Source organism: Bufo bufo, chromosome 2, assembly GCF_905171765.1.
Source record: "Bufo bufo chromosome 2, aBufBuf1.1, whole genome shotgun sequence".
Classification (NCBI taxonomy): domain Eukaryota; kingdom Metazoa; phylum Chordata; class Amphibia; order Anura; family Bufonidae; genus Bufo; species Bufo bufo.
Genome location: NC_053390.1, coordinates 666,351,942 through 666,367,348, shown reverse-complemented (window position 1 = coordinate 666,367,348; position 15,407 = coordinate 666,351,942). Strand labels below are relative to the sequence as shown.

At 43.2% G+C, this 15,407-nt stretch overlaps 1 protein-coding gene across 1 annotated transcript in view; it reads right to left on the bottom strand.

Moving 5' to 3' along the window:
* Nucleotides 1-2,944: 2,944 nt before the first annotated feature.
* Nucleotides 2,945-15,407, bottom strand: part of LOC120990077 (perlwapin-like) — a 52,844-nt gene continuing 40,381 nt past the window's right edge. The window contains exons 4-5 of the mRNA XM_040418597.1: nt 6,907-7,035; nt 2,945-3,079 (exon numbers count right to left, since the gene is read on the bottom strand). Of these exons, the coding sequence (XP_040274531.1) occupies nt 3,054-3,079; nt 6,907-7,035 (155 nt within the window). The 3' untranslated portion in view covers nt 2,945-3,053. The remainder of the gene's footprint in view (nt 3,080-6,906; nt 7,036-15,407) is intronic.

Genomic DNA, 15,407 nt, shown 5'->3' with positions numbered 1-15,407 from the left:
TTACTGCACTACATACATATATTCAATGTACAGCACCTCAACCAGCTGATGTTGATATAAAAAACTTGATAGATTATTAAAGAAACTCCCCAGTTTATTATTATAGACACGATCAGAGCTGAGATGACTTCTTGGTATAGAGGAAAGCTGCCAGTACCCTCTGTTCCCCAGGACCTACCTTCTCAAAGTTACTGCAGGGACCCCCATAATTAATAATCTGGTAGCATCTTGCTACTGTGTGAGCAGGTAATATTTGAATGTATCCGTACAGTGGACCCCCCATATAAATTTTACTGGTGGGCCCTAGGCACTTCAATCCGACACTGTTGACCCATGATGTAGACTTTTCTAGTGCTATATCTTATCTATGAATTACTATAGTAGCTTGATGTAAAATTAAAGGACTTCAGTGTGAAAGTGTATTTTATTTGTTTATTCAAGTGTATCATGGTCAATTCCTTAAAAAGCATATGTTAGCAGGATCAACTATATTAAACCGGGCAAAATGTCTGGTTAGGTAAAAATAGCTGTTTAATAATATGTACAGTACAGACCAAAAGTTTGGACACACCTTCTCATTCAAAGAGTTTTCTTTATTTTCATGACTATGAAAATTGTAGATTCACACTGAAGGCATCAAAACTATGAATTAACACATGTGGAATTATATACATAACAAACAAGTGTGAAACAACTGAAAATATGTCATATTCTAGGTTCTTCAAAGTAGCCACCTTTTGCTTTGATTTCTGCTTTGCACACTCTTGGCATTCTCTTGATGAGCTTCAAGAGGTAGGCAGTCCCCTGAAATGGTTTTCACTTCATAGGTGTGCCCTGTCAGGTTTAATAAGTGGGATTTCTTGCCTTATAAATGGGGTTGGGACCATCAGTTGCGTTGAGGAGAAGTCAGGTGGATACACAGCTGATAGTCCTACTGAATAGACTGTTAGAATTTGTATTATGGCAAGAAAAAAGCAGCTAAGTAAAGAAAAATGAGTGGCCATCATTACTTTAAGAAATGAAGGTCAGTCAGTCAGCCGAAAAATTGGGAAAACTTTGAAAGTAAGGGCTATTTGACCATGAAGGAGAGTGATGGGTTGCTGCGGCAGATGACCTGGCCTCCACAGTCACCGGACCTGAACCCAATCGAGATGGTTTGGGGTGAGCTGGACCGCAGAGTGAAGGCAAAAGGGCCAACAAGTGCTAAGCATCTCTGGGAACTCCTTCAAGACTGTTGGAAACCATTTAAGGTGACTATCTCTTGAAGCTCATCAAGAGAATGCCAAGAGTGTGCAAAGCAGTAATCAAAGCAAAAGGTGGCTACTTTGAAGAACCTAGAATATGACATATTTTCAGTTGTTTCACACTTGTTTGTTATGTATATAATTCCACATGTGTTAATTCATAGTTTTGATGCCTTCATAGTCCTGAAAATAAAGAAAACTCTTTGAATGAGAAGGTGTGTCCAAACTTTTGGTCTGTACTGTATATGACATCTTCGGTACACAATGGGGATGGACTGAGTGCCTTGGAGTCTCTCTTGATTGACAGGGCCAGGTATTTCAACTGTAATATCCACCTGCATTACACTATTGGAGCATGCACAATACTTCTGCCTCTGCTTCCCAAGCAACACAGATGACTATTACACATGGGCTGATGATGTTATCGACCACTCAAACAATGCCAAGCGTCTCCTGGTGGAGGATGACTCAACTGCAGATTATGGTGCAGAATTTAACCAACAGCACCACTGCCAAACAGCTGCTTGAAGGATCAAGGGCTCTCCGGTGACTTCTGTGGCCTCATTCATCAGACACATGGCTTATGTGCAGCTCAGTCCAAGTCAAGAGAATTGACCTGGGCTGCAATACCAAGCACAACCACTATACAACCTACGGCACTGTGCTTGGTGCACTCCGGCTTCTTCAAACAGCAGATTGGTTGCAGTGCTGGGTTTCAGACCCCCACTGATCAGATTTATCATCCAGACTGAGACACTGTGATAAATTTGGTGAATGTCTAGGCATCCTATCTAAGCTTATTCTATCTACAGAGTTAGTAAATCTTCCCCAATGTATAATGATTAGTTCGGGACCAGACGTAACGACCCAGAGAAACAAAGGGACACATTTATTAAAACCAGTGTTTTGGAAGGCCCTTAGCTGGAGGTGGTTCCGCCAAAGTTATGAAGAGTCGCCAGCCTCTCCATAACTTCAGCCCATCCTGCGCCACTTCTAAATGTAAAATGGCTTCCTTGCTGTCTTACATTTAGACCATTTCCTATGCCTAAAACGGGCTAGAAAGTGATGAATGAGACGGGGCTGCCGGCCTGTCCCCTTCCCCACCCACGCCACACCCACAATTTTAGACCTGGCCTGAGTGGGGCGAAGTTGCAGATAGCAGCGCAACTAACCGTTGCGAGGCCATCTGCGCCTGAAATATATCTAATTTAGGCATATTTCAGAATAGTAAATCCAAAGAGTATTATTTTTTTCTAGAAAACCATCATGCTTTAAAAAATACAATTTGTAATTGCTAATTATTATGGCTGTAGTATGTTCTATAAGATGTAGAAGTACAATTATCATAACAAGTCTTTCTTTAGATACTATGTTCCATTTTTTCCCAATAATGCCTTTTATTGTGGTGTGTATAACTAATGATAAGATATCACAGACATTGGCGGACATGTATCAAAACTGGTGCAAAGGAAAAGTTGAATAGCTGTGGCAAAAATTCAGGCTGCTGCTTTCATCTTCTAAAGGTTGTCATTGGTTGTCATGGGTAACTACTCGTTTGTACGAAACATCATATACAACACCTGTTTATTCCTTCTTAAAAAAAAAAATACATAAAAATTTCCTCTGTAGTTGTGTTATGAAAGGTTTTGTTACCATAGGCTAATTTCATGATTAAGAGAAAAATAATTGTATTTGTAATGCAATTTTGAATCACAAGTTTATTTAACAATGACGTTTTGGAGAAAGAATAAACCAAAAGGGGATGGAGATCTGCAAAAATATGTCTTGTGTCTTGGTTATTTAGACTTCTTACTGTGGAGGAACTGCATGCATCACTGGAATGAGAAAGGAAACATGTTAGCATCAGCTACGTATAGACAGAAACATGTCCAGGCTATAAGCATTGAAGCACAGATGCACAATGTTTCTGATGAGGGGGCCAGATAAATCCCCCTTCAAGTGTTTCAGCTACAGAAGTTATTCAACAAAGTCATGCGCCACTTCGAGATTCATCTCCGTACAGTATTAGAACGTATGGGCTCCAATTAGCTTAGTTATTCATGAAGTCGCGCATGACTTTGTTGAATAACTTCGGTAGTTGATTTTTAAAGTGGAAAACCAATGTAAAACTTGAAACCGAACTCGGCTTCAGTTCCGGGGTACTAGTAGGAACCGAAGCCGAGTTCAGTTTCAAGTTTTAAAGTGGTTTTCCACTTTAAAAATCAGCTACCGAAGTTATTCAATGAAGTCATGATCCACTTCGTGAATAACTTACATCGGCTCATCGGAGCCAATACATTCTAACACTGTACAGCGATGAATCTCCGTACAATATTATTCCAAAGTTTTGAACGAAGCGACTTCGGATGAAGCATCCGAAGCTCGCTTTGCTGTACACTACCAGGCATCATCAGGGCCCTCTCACCTGGCCCTGTAATCCTCTGCCTGCCCGTACATTGCACTTCTGCTTACTCAGCATGCAAATGACTATTCCACATGTGCCAACAATGTAATGTACAGCGCAGGCACAGGATAGGAGGGTCACGCAAGAGGATGCTGATAATGTCAATCAAAGGCTGGACCTGTCAATCAAGGGAACAGGGAGTGGTTACTGCTGCACAGCAGGTATGCTAAGAGGTACACTGAGGGGCTCTGGCCTGTCCCTCAGTTCACTTAAAGGGGTTGGACACCATATGCATAAAAAAAAAATTGCCCCAGATATTAACTAAAGCCAAGAGGTATTAGTATAATGATAGATATACTGTGTATGTATAATTTTTCTAATGTGTTCAGCATAGTATGCTCCCATAGATGAGAGGCTGTGTGGGTGGAGCAGCTGCAAAGTTAAAGAAAAAATCCCAGCATGCATCACAGCAAGCATCTTCAGAGGAGTGGTCACATGACATCCCTGGCCAACTGTGATACCATAGTAAAAACAGCACCTCAGGTGTCATTTCATCGCAGATAGAGAAGTGATTTTAATGTCCAGGATATGGTCAAAAGGACATTAGTCTGGATTATACATTACCAATATACACCGCCTGTCCAAAAATCCTGTCACCAGGATTTTGTGTATAGAGCTGAGGACATAGGTTGCTAGATGGGCGCTATTACATCTGCAATACCCAGTCCCCATAGCTCTGTGTGCTTTTATTGTGCAAATAAACCGATTTGATTGATATGGAAATTAACCTGAGATGAGTCCTGTCCCTGACAGGACTCATCTCAGGTTCATTTGCATATTTTTGGGATGTGCTGGAGAAGGCTTTGCACAGCAGTCAGACTCTACCATCATCAATGCAAGATCTTGGTAAAACATTAATGCAACACTGGATGGAAATAAATCTTGTGACATTGCAGAAGCTTATCGAAACAATGCCACCGCGAATGCGTTCTGTAATCAAAGCTAAAGGCGGTCCAACAAAATATTAGAGTGTGTGACCTTTTTTTGTTTGGCGCCGACTGTTTTTTTGGACAGGCAGTGTATATCAGCTAATAGTATCAGGAGCAATATTATCTGAACTATTATCCTGATATACTGTATTCCTCCTATATTCTGGACGACCAAAATGGCAACCACATAAGTGACTTTTTCACTTAAAAAAATAAAATAAATGTACAGTTTCTATTTTTATCCTTATTTTAAGTTTTTACCCTTATTTTTATATTCTATTTTTATACTCTATTTTTGACGTTGATCAACTACAGCAAACAATGCTTATGTGATATATTGTCTCTATATATAGTGGATGTCTGATAGGATTAGGGAGATTAGTCACACATCCACATATTTGTATGTGCACTTTATGTTTATAATAAATCTGTATATATTTCTATACCAGCCGACTATTGATTATACATACAGTACCAGATAGCTGAGTGCCCCTCAACCAATCCTTTATCTTTACATATATACATGTATATATACACACACATATATCAATCTCCTCCTCCTTAACGGGTACATAGTCCTCCAGGGCTTCCCTGGAGAAGGCTTGTACGATGACCTTCTTCATGTGCTTGTGATGGCTGTCACGCAGATTGAAGATTTTACGTCTCTATAGCACCATGGTATGGAGGGGAGCCACTGTCACTTAGCCACTACCATGGAGCTGTACACCCTGGTCACCAGTGCCCTGTGCACCCTGGTGCTGCCAATCCTACTGCTGCTCACTGCAGTCAAGCTGTGGGAGCTGTACTGTTACAGCTGCAGACCCCAGCTGCCAGTACCCGCTGCCCCCTGGCACTATGGGGCTGCCTTTCTTTGGAGAAACCTTACAGATGGTGCTACAGAGACATAAATTCCTGCAACTGAAGCTCAGAAAGTACGGACACATCTACAAGACACATCTGTTTGGAACCCGGACCGTGCGCATCATGGGCGCTGAAAACGTGCGGCAGATCCTCCTGGGGGAGCACAAGCTGGTGTCCGAGCACTGGCCGGAATCAGTCCGTACCATTCTGGGGGCCGACTGCCTCTTCAATCTGCATGACAGCCAGCACAAGCACATGAAGAAACACATACAGTATATACATGTACATATTTATTAAAGTTTACTTTACAGGGGCTCTGTAAATTATGGCCAGGGGATCTGATCCTACCAGGCTCCCCGCTTCGAACTCTGACAGGAATAAGCTGTACAGACAGAACCAGCAGAGTCGGAGCAGGGAGCGTGCCAGTGGCAGGGGCAGACTGGGCATGTGCTGCTCTTAGGCAGATGAGGAAAAGCAGCGCATGCGCAGTTACACTACAGACATGGACGAGCTTTCTCTAAAGCTCCTCCATGTCGCGTGCAGCCATGGACGGATTCGGCTGCAGGGCGTACTCAGGGGGCATGGCTTTAGATAATAGAAAATACAGGCAGATCTGCTTAATGACATATATTAGGAAATTAACTTTTTCCCTGCCTCCCACACAGTAGTAGCAAATACATGGAGAGTGGCTAACCCCTTTAAGCCCCAATTTGCATAAACATTAAAAGATGAGTTTTTAAAAAAAAAATCAGATCTTCACAATAAATGTTTACTTTTAATCAGCAGGTCCACCCAACCATACATTATATCTGGTTCGATAGGGTTGACCCTGCTGGCAGATCATATTTAAAGAAAAATCTACATAAACTTTTTGAAGTTATCAGATTGATGGCATGAACAAAGAGTAAGCAGTAGTAGGTATTTTAATTTCCCAAAGGTCCATCTCTTCTCTTCTTTTTTTTTGCAGATATACATACATGGGTTTCTAGCCTACAATATATGATCATGCTCACTTACAGCAGTACTGACAGAAATGTTTAATGCAATAATTTACATATTCATTTGTGTGTTTCTTAATAAACACAAATTTTGACAAAAATGATAGGTTGTTATGTGTTCTCCCTTAATGTGTCAGAACAAAGAAAATAAATGACGACTTCCATTGTTAGATGACAATGTGACAAATGTCAGTATGGCATTTTTACTGTTTGCGAGGATTCTTGATTTTTTTTGTTTCTATGACTTCTGCTTTGTCTTAGCAGCCCATCAGTTCATATAAAACAAGAAAACTGTCAGGCTTTTCTGCAGGGATTCATAGTCAAACAGTCTCATTTAATCTGAGGAACATATGCAACCTGTCTATTTATACCAACTGAGCACATTTTATGTATTAGAAGCAGTTACGTACCTTTCACAGGTACCATGCATTTTTCACCACATAGAGGACAGCATTTAAGATTATCGGGACAATCTTTATCAGTAGAGCACTTAAGTTCAGATTTTGGTTCACAGACATCAGGACATTTTCCTGGTTTTTCTGAATAAGTAATGAAAAAAAAATCAGATAAAATCAGCATTATAATATAAAAACGGGGTTTCTAAGTAAAAAAAATAGTTGTAAGGTATGAAAAGATAGTAAAATAATTATATGCACAATACCGAACCCCCTACGTTCCAGCGGCGCCTCTTAGGTCCCCCCTGCTGGGCTTAAATTTCATGAATGCAGCTGTGATGTGTACAGCATGTGAAAAGCTACAGACAATCACTGGCCTCAGTAGTCTTGTGCTGTATGCCACTGCGGCAGTGATTGGCTGCAGTGGTCATGTGCATCATCGTTGCAGATGTGGGAAGGATCAGAGCAGTGGATCCTTCTACCATGCTGTGGGTAAGATAAAGGAAAAAGAAAGCTACTGACTACAATCAGTGAGTCAACGGATTTTATTGTTGTAATAGGCCTATGACTAAACATGAGCGAAGTTATGAAAAATTTGATTTGACTGCTTCGCCGAATTTCACAAAGAAATTCAATTTGTGACGCATTACTTCATCACGAATTCCTTTGTATGTAGTGGGCGCAATGATGGGTAACGGTGATTGTTCCGTCTCCCGTCATTGAAGCCCTCAGACGCCACGTTTGTTGCTGATCGCGGCATCTGAGGCTATAATTTTGACCTTTCAGAGGTTAATCAGGATATCCATTTGCTCGCATAGAGGCTGTCGCGACCATCTTGATTAAAGACACTGCACAAAATCTCACGCGGTGACGTGATGTCATCACAACATTGCGCTGGCCGGGCATGGTGACGTCATCTTGTGTAAGATTTCATGCGGTTTCTGCAATCAAGATGGCTACAATGGCCTCTGCGTATGCAAATGGGTGAGGGGAATGATTTGTTTTTTAAACACCATTTCAGGAAAAATGGATTTGTTACAACGAAGCGTTAGGAAATTCAGTTTTCCTGAATTTCGGATCAAAGTCAATTAGTTTGGCTTTGATTCACTCAACATTACCTATGACTATACAGACTGCATGTATTAATGCCTGGCTACAAACTAACTTAAAAGGTAATTTCACACGGATAATTATGATAATCCGGTTATCGGTAAGGAATTCAAGGCAACTTTCTCATTTCTAGTGTTGATCGCAAATATTCTAATCGCAAATTTTATCGCAAATATCGGCACTTCGAGAATTTGCAAAAATCTAGACTATAGTGCTATATATTCGTAATCGCGAATATTCTAGTTTTTTTTTTTCCATCACTACTGCTTCTTGCTTGTGGGCCAATGAGAAGGCTGAAATATATTTGTCTGAGCTTAGCAACATCCCTAGCAACCAATAGGAAAGTTGCCTACCCCATTACTATATAATAAACTCCCCAGCAGCCATTTTCGGCAGTTTTTTCCAGTTCTGAGAGGGAGCAGTGACATTGCTGTGCTCTGTGCTTTGCTGAGTCATCTGGATCATTATTTAATTACATTAGTTAGCTCATATATATATAACACAGAGAGTTAGTGGGAGATAGTCAGTGTAGGTTAGATAGTGATATAATGTAGCTGATAGGTTCTAGTGCAGGGTGTTAGGTAGTGTGATAGGAATTACTGTGCTGTGATAGGGATTAGTGTCTCTGTTAGACACAGTGCTGTGATGTCACAACAATACTTAGTGCGCCAATCAGTAATATCTACTCAGACCTGATAAAATGTAATGTTGCACGTATTGCACACAAAAAAATGCACAATCGTGAAAATAATGACTAGAGATCACAAATTCTAGAATTCGCGAATTTATTGTGAATATTATGGGAAAATTTGCGAAATATCATGAAAACGAATATTGCCTAAGCCGATCGTCACTACTCATTTCTCCAGCTCTTCTTTTTCATATTGCATTCATCATCACCACTTTTCAATGTTGTCAAAATGTTAATGGCTATTTTTGCTCACATAACCAAATAACAAAATAGCAAGTCATGAGTTATAGGAAGAAATATTGTATATTTATACCATGTTAGCCAGTGCATAGAAAAGCTAAAAATCAAGAGTCCTTGGTATTCAGCTACTAGGGATGATGAACCCGGACCACACTGTTCGGGTTCGTACTGAATATTACGGTGTCCAGGTACCCGAACCCAAAGACAGACATTGGCGTGAAAATCTGTGTTTGGAGTTTAAATAAAGCTTGTTGAAAGGCTGCAGTGCAGCTAATCAACAAGTATTTAAGCTGTGGGCACTTGGAAGCCATCACAGTCATATCTAGTATTGGCATGGATGTGATTGGCCAGCGCACCATGTGACCCTGCATGCATAATCACATGGTGTGCCGCTATTCTGCTTTGACTAGAGTAGGGACAGGATGCTGCTGCACTGAGGGACAGTGTTAGGGTTTTATTATTTTCTTTTAAGAAGTCTGTGGCTGATCTAAAGGCATTTAAGTGGGTGCAATACAGCACCTTTGCACCTGTGACCCAGAAATACAATACTTAATCGTGCTTTTAAGTCTGTGGGTGACCTGTAGTCAATTTTGGTCGGTGCAATACTACTCCTTTGCACCAGTGACATGGAAATACAATAGTTAATCCGTCTGTTAATTGTGTCAGTGACACGTAGCCATTTTTTTTGGGTGCAAAACACTTCAATTGCCCCTGTGACACAGAAATACAATAGTTAATCAGTCTGTTAATTGTTTCGGTGACACAAAGATAATTTTTAGGGGTTGATCACACTGCATTCTCATCTGTGTAACTGTTATAAGAGGTTTAATCAGTCTGTTCATTGAGCCGGTGACACAAAGCAATTTGTTTTATTAATAACACTGCATTTTCATCCATCTAACTGTAATAGAAGAGTAAATTAGTCTGTTAATTGTGTAGGTGACACATAGCTATTTTTCAATTGCCCCTGTGACACAGAAATACAATAGTTAATCTATTTTTATTTCATTAATAACACCACATTTTCATCCATCTAACTGTAATCGGAAAGTAAATGAGTCTGTTAATTTTGTCGGTGACACAAAGCAAAATTTTTGGGGTTCATCACACTGCATTCTCATCCGTCTGTTATAGGAGGTTTAATCAGTCTGTTCATTGTGTCGGTGACACAAAGTAAATTTTTTTAAATAAATAACACTGCATTTTTATCAGTCTAAGGCCTCCTGCACACGAACGTATTTTTTTGCGGTGCACACGAACGTATTTTTTTGCGGTCCGCAAAAACGGGTCCCGTTTTTCTGTGATCCGTGACCGTTTTTTCGTCCGTGGGTCTTCCTTGATTTTTGGAGGATCCACGGACATGAAAAAAAAGTCGTTTTGGTGTCCGCCTGGCCGTGCGGAGCCAAACGGATCCGTCCTGAATTACAATGCAAGTCAATGGGGACGGATCCGTTTGACGTTGACACAATATGGTGCCATTTCAAACGGATCCGTCCCTATTGACTTTCAATGTAAAGTCTGGAGTCCCTTTTATACCATCGGATCGGAGTTTTCTCCAATCCGATGGTATATTTTAACTTGAAGCGTCCCCATCACCATGGGAACGCCCCTATGTTAGAATATACTGTCGGATATGAGTTAGAGCGTGAAACCTCATTTCCGACAGTATATTCTAACACAGAGGCGTTCCCATGGTGATGGGGACGCTTCTAGTTAGAATATACTACAAACTGTGTACATGATTGCCCCCTGCTGCCTAGCAGCATCCGATCTCTTACAGGGGGCCGTGATCAGCACAATTAACCCCTCAAGTGCCGCACCTGAAGGGGTTAATTGTACTATCATATCCCCCTGTAAGAGATCAGGGCTGCCAGGCAGCAGGGGGCAGACCCCCCCCCCTCCCCAGTTTGAATATCATTGGTGGCCAGTGCGCCCCCCCCCCCTTCCTCCCTCTATTGTAATAATTCGTTGGTGGCACAGTGTGCGCCCCCCCCCTTCCTCCCTCTATTGTAATAAATCGTTGGTGGCACAGTGTGCGCCCCCCATCGGCCCCCCCCCCTCCCTCTATAGCATTAACAACATTGGTGGCCAGTGTGCGGCCTCCCATCTCCCCCCCCTCCCCCCCCCCGATCATTGGTGGCAGCGGGTTACTAGCAATAGTACAATAGTAAAAGATTCATACTTACCTGGGAGCTGCGATGTTCGTGTCCGGCCGGGAGCTCCTCCTACTGGTAAGTGACAGTTCATTTAGCAATGCGACGCACAGACCTGAGGCTGTCACTTACCAGTAGGTGGAGCTCCCGGCCGGACACGAACATCGCAGCAGCCGGTAAGTATGAATCTTCTACTATTGTACTATTGCTATGTAACCATGGCAACCAGGACTGTAGTAGCGTCCTGGTTGCCATGGTTACCGATCGGAGCCCCAGCGATTAAACTGGGACTCCGATCGGAACTCCGCTGCCACCAATGATGATGGGGGGGGGGGGGAGATGGGAGGCCGCACACTGGCCACCAATATTGTTAATGCTATAGAGGGAGGGGGGGCCGATGGGGGGCGCACACTGTGCCACCAACGAATTATTACAATAGAGGGAGGGAGGGGGGGGCGCACACTGTGCCACCAACGAATAATTACAATAGAGGGGGGGGGGGGGCCGCACTGGCCATCAATGATATTCAAACTGGGGAGGGGGGGGGGGTCTGCCCCCTGCTGCCTGGCAGCCCTGATCTCTTACAGGGGGATATGATAGTACAATTAACCCTTTCAGGTGCCGCACCTGAAGGGGTTAATTGTGCTGATCACGGCCCCCTGTAAGAGATCGGGTGCTGGCAGCAGGGGGCAGTCTTGTACACAGTTTGTAGTGTATTCTAACTAGAAGCGTCCCCATCACCATGGGAACGCTTCTGTGTTAGAATATACTGTCGGTTCTGAGTTTTCACGAAGTGAAAACTCAGCTTTGAAAAAGCTTTATGCAGACGGATCTTTGGATCCGTCTGTATAAAAACTAACCTACGGCCACGGATCACGGACACGGATGCCAATCTTGTGTGCATCCGTGTTCTTTCACGGACCCATTGACTTGAATGGGTCCGTGAACCGTTGGCCGTGAAAAAAATAGGACAGGTCATATTTTTTTCACGGCCATGAAACACGGATCACGGATGCGGCTGCAAAACGGTGCATTTTCCGTTTTTTCCACGGACCCATTGAAAGTCAATGGGTCCGCAAAAAAAAAACGGAAAACGGCACAACGGCCACGGGTGCACACAACGGTCGTGTGAAAGAGGCCTTATTGTGTCAGTGACACATAGCCATTTTTTGGATTGCAAAACACTTCAGTTGCCCTGGTGACACGGAAATACAATATTTAATCAGTCTGTTAATTGTGTTGGTGACAAATAGCTATTATTTTGGGTGCAAAACACTTCAATTGGCCCTGTGACACAGAAACACAATAGTTAATCAGTCTATTAATTCTGTCGGTGACACAAAGCTATTTTTGTTTCATTAATAACACCGCATTTTCATCCGTATAACTGTAATCAGAGAGTAAATTAGTCTATTAATTGTGTTGGTGACACTAAGCAAATTTTTGGTGTTCATCACACTGCATTCTCATACGTCTAACTGTTATAGGAGGTTTAATCAGTCTGGTAATTGTGCCGGTGACCTATAGCCATTTTTTGGAGTGCACAACACTTCATTTGCACCTGTGACAAAGAAATACAATAGTTCATCTGTCAGCCAATTTAGTCGGTCACTGTAAGGGTGACCGTAAATAAAATGTGAGGAGCAGTAACTAGGGGATGTGGCCGCGGTCGTCGTGCTGCTGGTGTTGGTGGAACTTCTGCTTTAGGGAGAGGATGTTGTCGATCTGTGCCAGCTACATTCCCAAACGAAACACCTTCTTCTGGTGCACGCAGGCAACAGGAGGTTCTGCATCATTTTGTAGGCCTGAATACTGCTCTACGAATGGTGAGGCCAAAACAAGTAGAGGCGGTAGTAAAATAGATGGCCAACAGTGCCTCCAGTTCCTTCACATTGTCTTCCAACTGGTCTCCTGCTGAAAGTGCAGAGTTGGCACCGGCGGTCCACGAGCATCTGTCTTTCACCTCAACCCCTGCTGAGCCCCAAGTCATGCAGCAGTCACTTATGCTTTTTGATGATTCTGCTGGCTGGGTTTCTGTGGGCCATCCATCTAGCCCTGCCCCAGAAGTAGAAGTTATTACAGATCTGGGCCTAGCCGATTTGACACACATCCCTTGCCTGGCGCATGTGCTTAATTTGGTGGTGAAAAGGTTCCCAAAAAATACTGCTGCAGAAAGTGCGGGCTGTCTGTGTGAGTCGCTCTGCGGAACAGCAACACTTCACCACCAGTCAGTGGGTCTCCATGTGGGACGTGTGTCATGTTGCGCTGTTTCGAGTACTCAACCAACATGGCCAGCGCCGATGACGTTGTCCTCAGCGTTACTATCCCACATCTATGTCTCATTGAAAAAAGCTTTGGGTGATGATGGATGAGGATGTGGCACAGGAGTAAGAGGAGGAGGAACAGAGATCATTCCCAAGGTTATCAGGCCAGGCGTTCACAGGTGGCTTGGAGGGTGGGTTCCTGCACCTACAGCGGCCAGGTACCCAACTGTCCAGCCAGGGCACAGTTTTGGAGGATGAGGAAGATGATGAGGAGAAAAAGGAGAATCCGCGTTCACAGCAGGGTTGCGCCAAAATCAGTTGATGGGCATACAGAGGACACAGTCGATACACCTCCCACAGAGAACAGCTTGTCATTGCCTTTGGGAAGACTGGCCCATATAAGCAACTACATGCTGCAGTGCCTGCGCAACGACTGCCGAGTTGCCCTCATTCTTACCAGTGCTGATTACTGGGTGGCAACCCTGCTGGATCCATGCTCCAAGGACAATGTGCTGTCCTTACTTCCATCACTGGAGCATGATCGGAAAATGCGCAAGTACAAGCGCACGCTGGTAGACGCGCTACTGATGGAGTTCATTCCTGACAGCGGGGACTCAGTGGACGTACGAGACAGAGGAGTAAGTTGCCAACACAGCTGGGGCACTGCCACCACCTCAGAAGGGAGGGTTAGCATGGCCAAAAAGCTTTGTCAGCACACCACAACATCCAGCACCACCATCTAATATGGACCGTCTTAGCAGGAGGCAGCGTTTGAGCAACATTGTGGAGCAGTACAATTTTCACACGTCTGCACATACTGACTGATGGGTCTGCCTCATTTAACTTCTGCATAACCAAATTGGGCACATGGCCTGAGCTTGCCCTTTACGTCTTGGAGATGCTGGCCTGCCCTGCGGCAAGTGTATTGTCCAAATATGTGTTTAGCATAGCTGAGAGGTGATCACAGACAGGCGGATCCACCTGTCCACAGACAAAGTGGACAAGCTCACGTTCATTAAAATAAACCAGGCATAAATCCCAGGACCTTGGGCAGATTAGGGGGGTATATCGGCCGCACCCAGCCATTGTTATACTCCAGTGCAGATTGTGCATTCTCTTTGCCATTTCCCAATGTTTTAGGGCCTCCACAAACAAAAAAATGTTTTAATAAAAAAAAAAAAATACATTGTTGGCTACCTCCTCCGCCTCTTCTGCCTACACCACCACGTCCACCTCGCCCGGCTCTTCCGCTTATACCGCCTCATCCACAGGATTATTATGTCTTATATTGGCAGAGTAGAGAGGTATGGCGGCCACACACAGCCATTGTTATACTCTTGAGCACTTTGTGCATTCTCTTTCTATTTCCCAATGTTTTGGGGCTTCCACAAACAAAAAAACTAATCTAAATAAAAGTAAATTAAATAAAAAAATAAGAAATGTGGCTACCTTATCCGCCTCTTCCGCCTACACTGCACGTCCATCTCGTCTGCCTCTTCTGCCTATACCGCAACGTCTGGCTCCTCCTCCACTCGGACCTCCACCTCCTCCCAGCCGCACCCCAGAAAATGGCTATAGGTCACACACAGAATTAATAGACAAAAAAAAGTTAAAATAAAGAACTCCCCCCCCCCCACAAAACCAGTGTTGGCTTCCTCCTTCACCTCCTCGTCCACCTACAACGCCATGTCTACAGCCTCCTCAACTTCCTACTCCACTTAAACCTCCGCCTCCTGGTTCAAGATTATTATTTTTTATGTTTATGCATTTTATTATATTATATAATAATATTATTATTAGAGATGAGCGAATTTTTCAAATATTTGATTCGCCGGTTAGATTCAAATATATTTGCTGCGAATTTTGTTAAAAAACTGCTATTTCCGGGCTGCAGAGAGTCTTTATAGTGGTGTAGAACACTGTGCCTTGTAATAACATGCATAGGAGTCTGCTTTGGTAGGGAAATAATACTGTGAATCCGTATGACATGCAGATGACAGGCGTCGCTCTTAGAATCACTGCACACTTAACTTATTCGGGCGTCACGGGACCAAAACT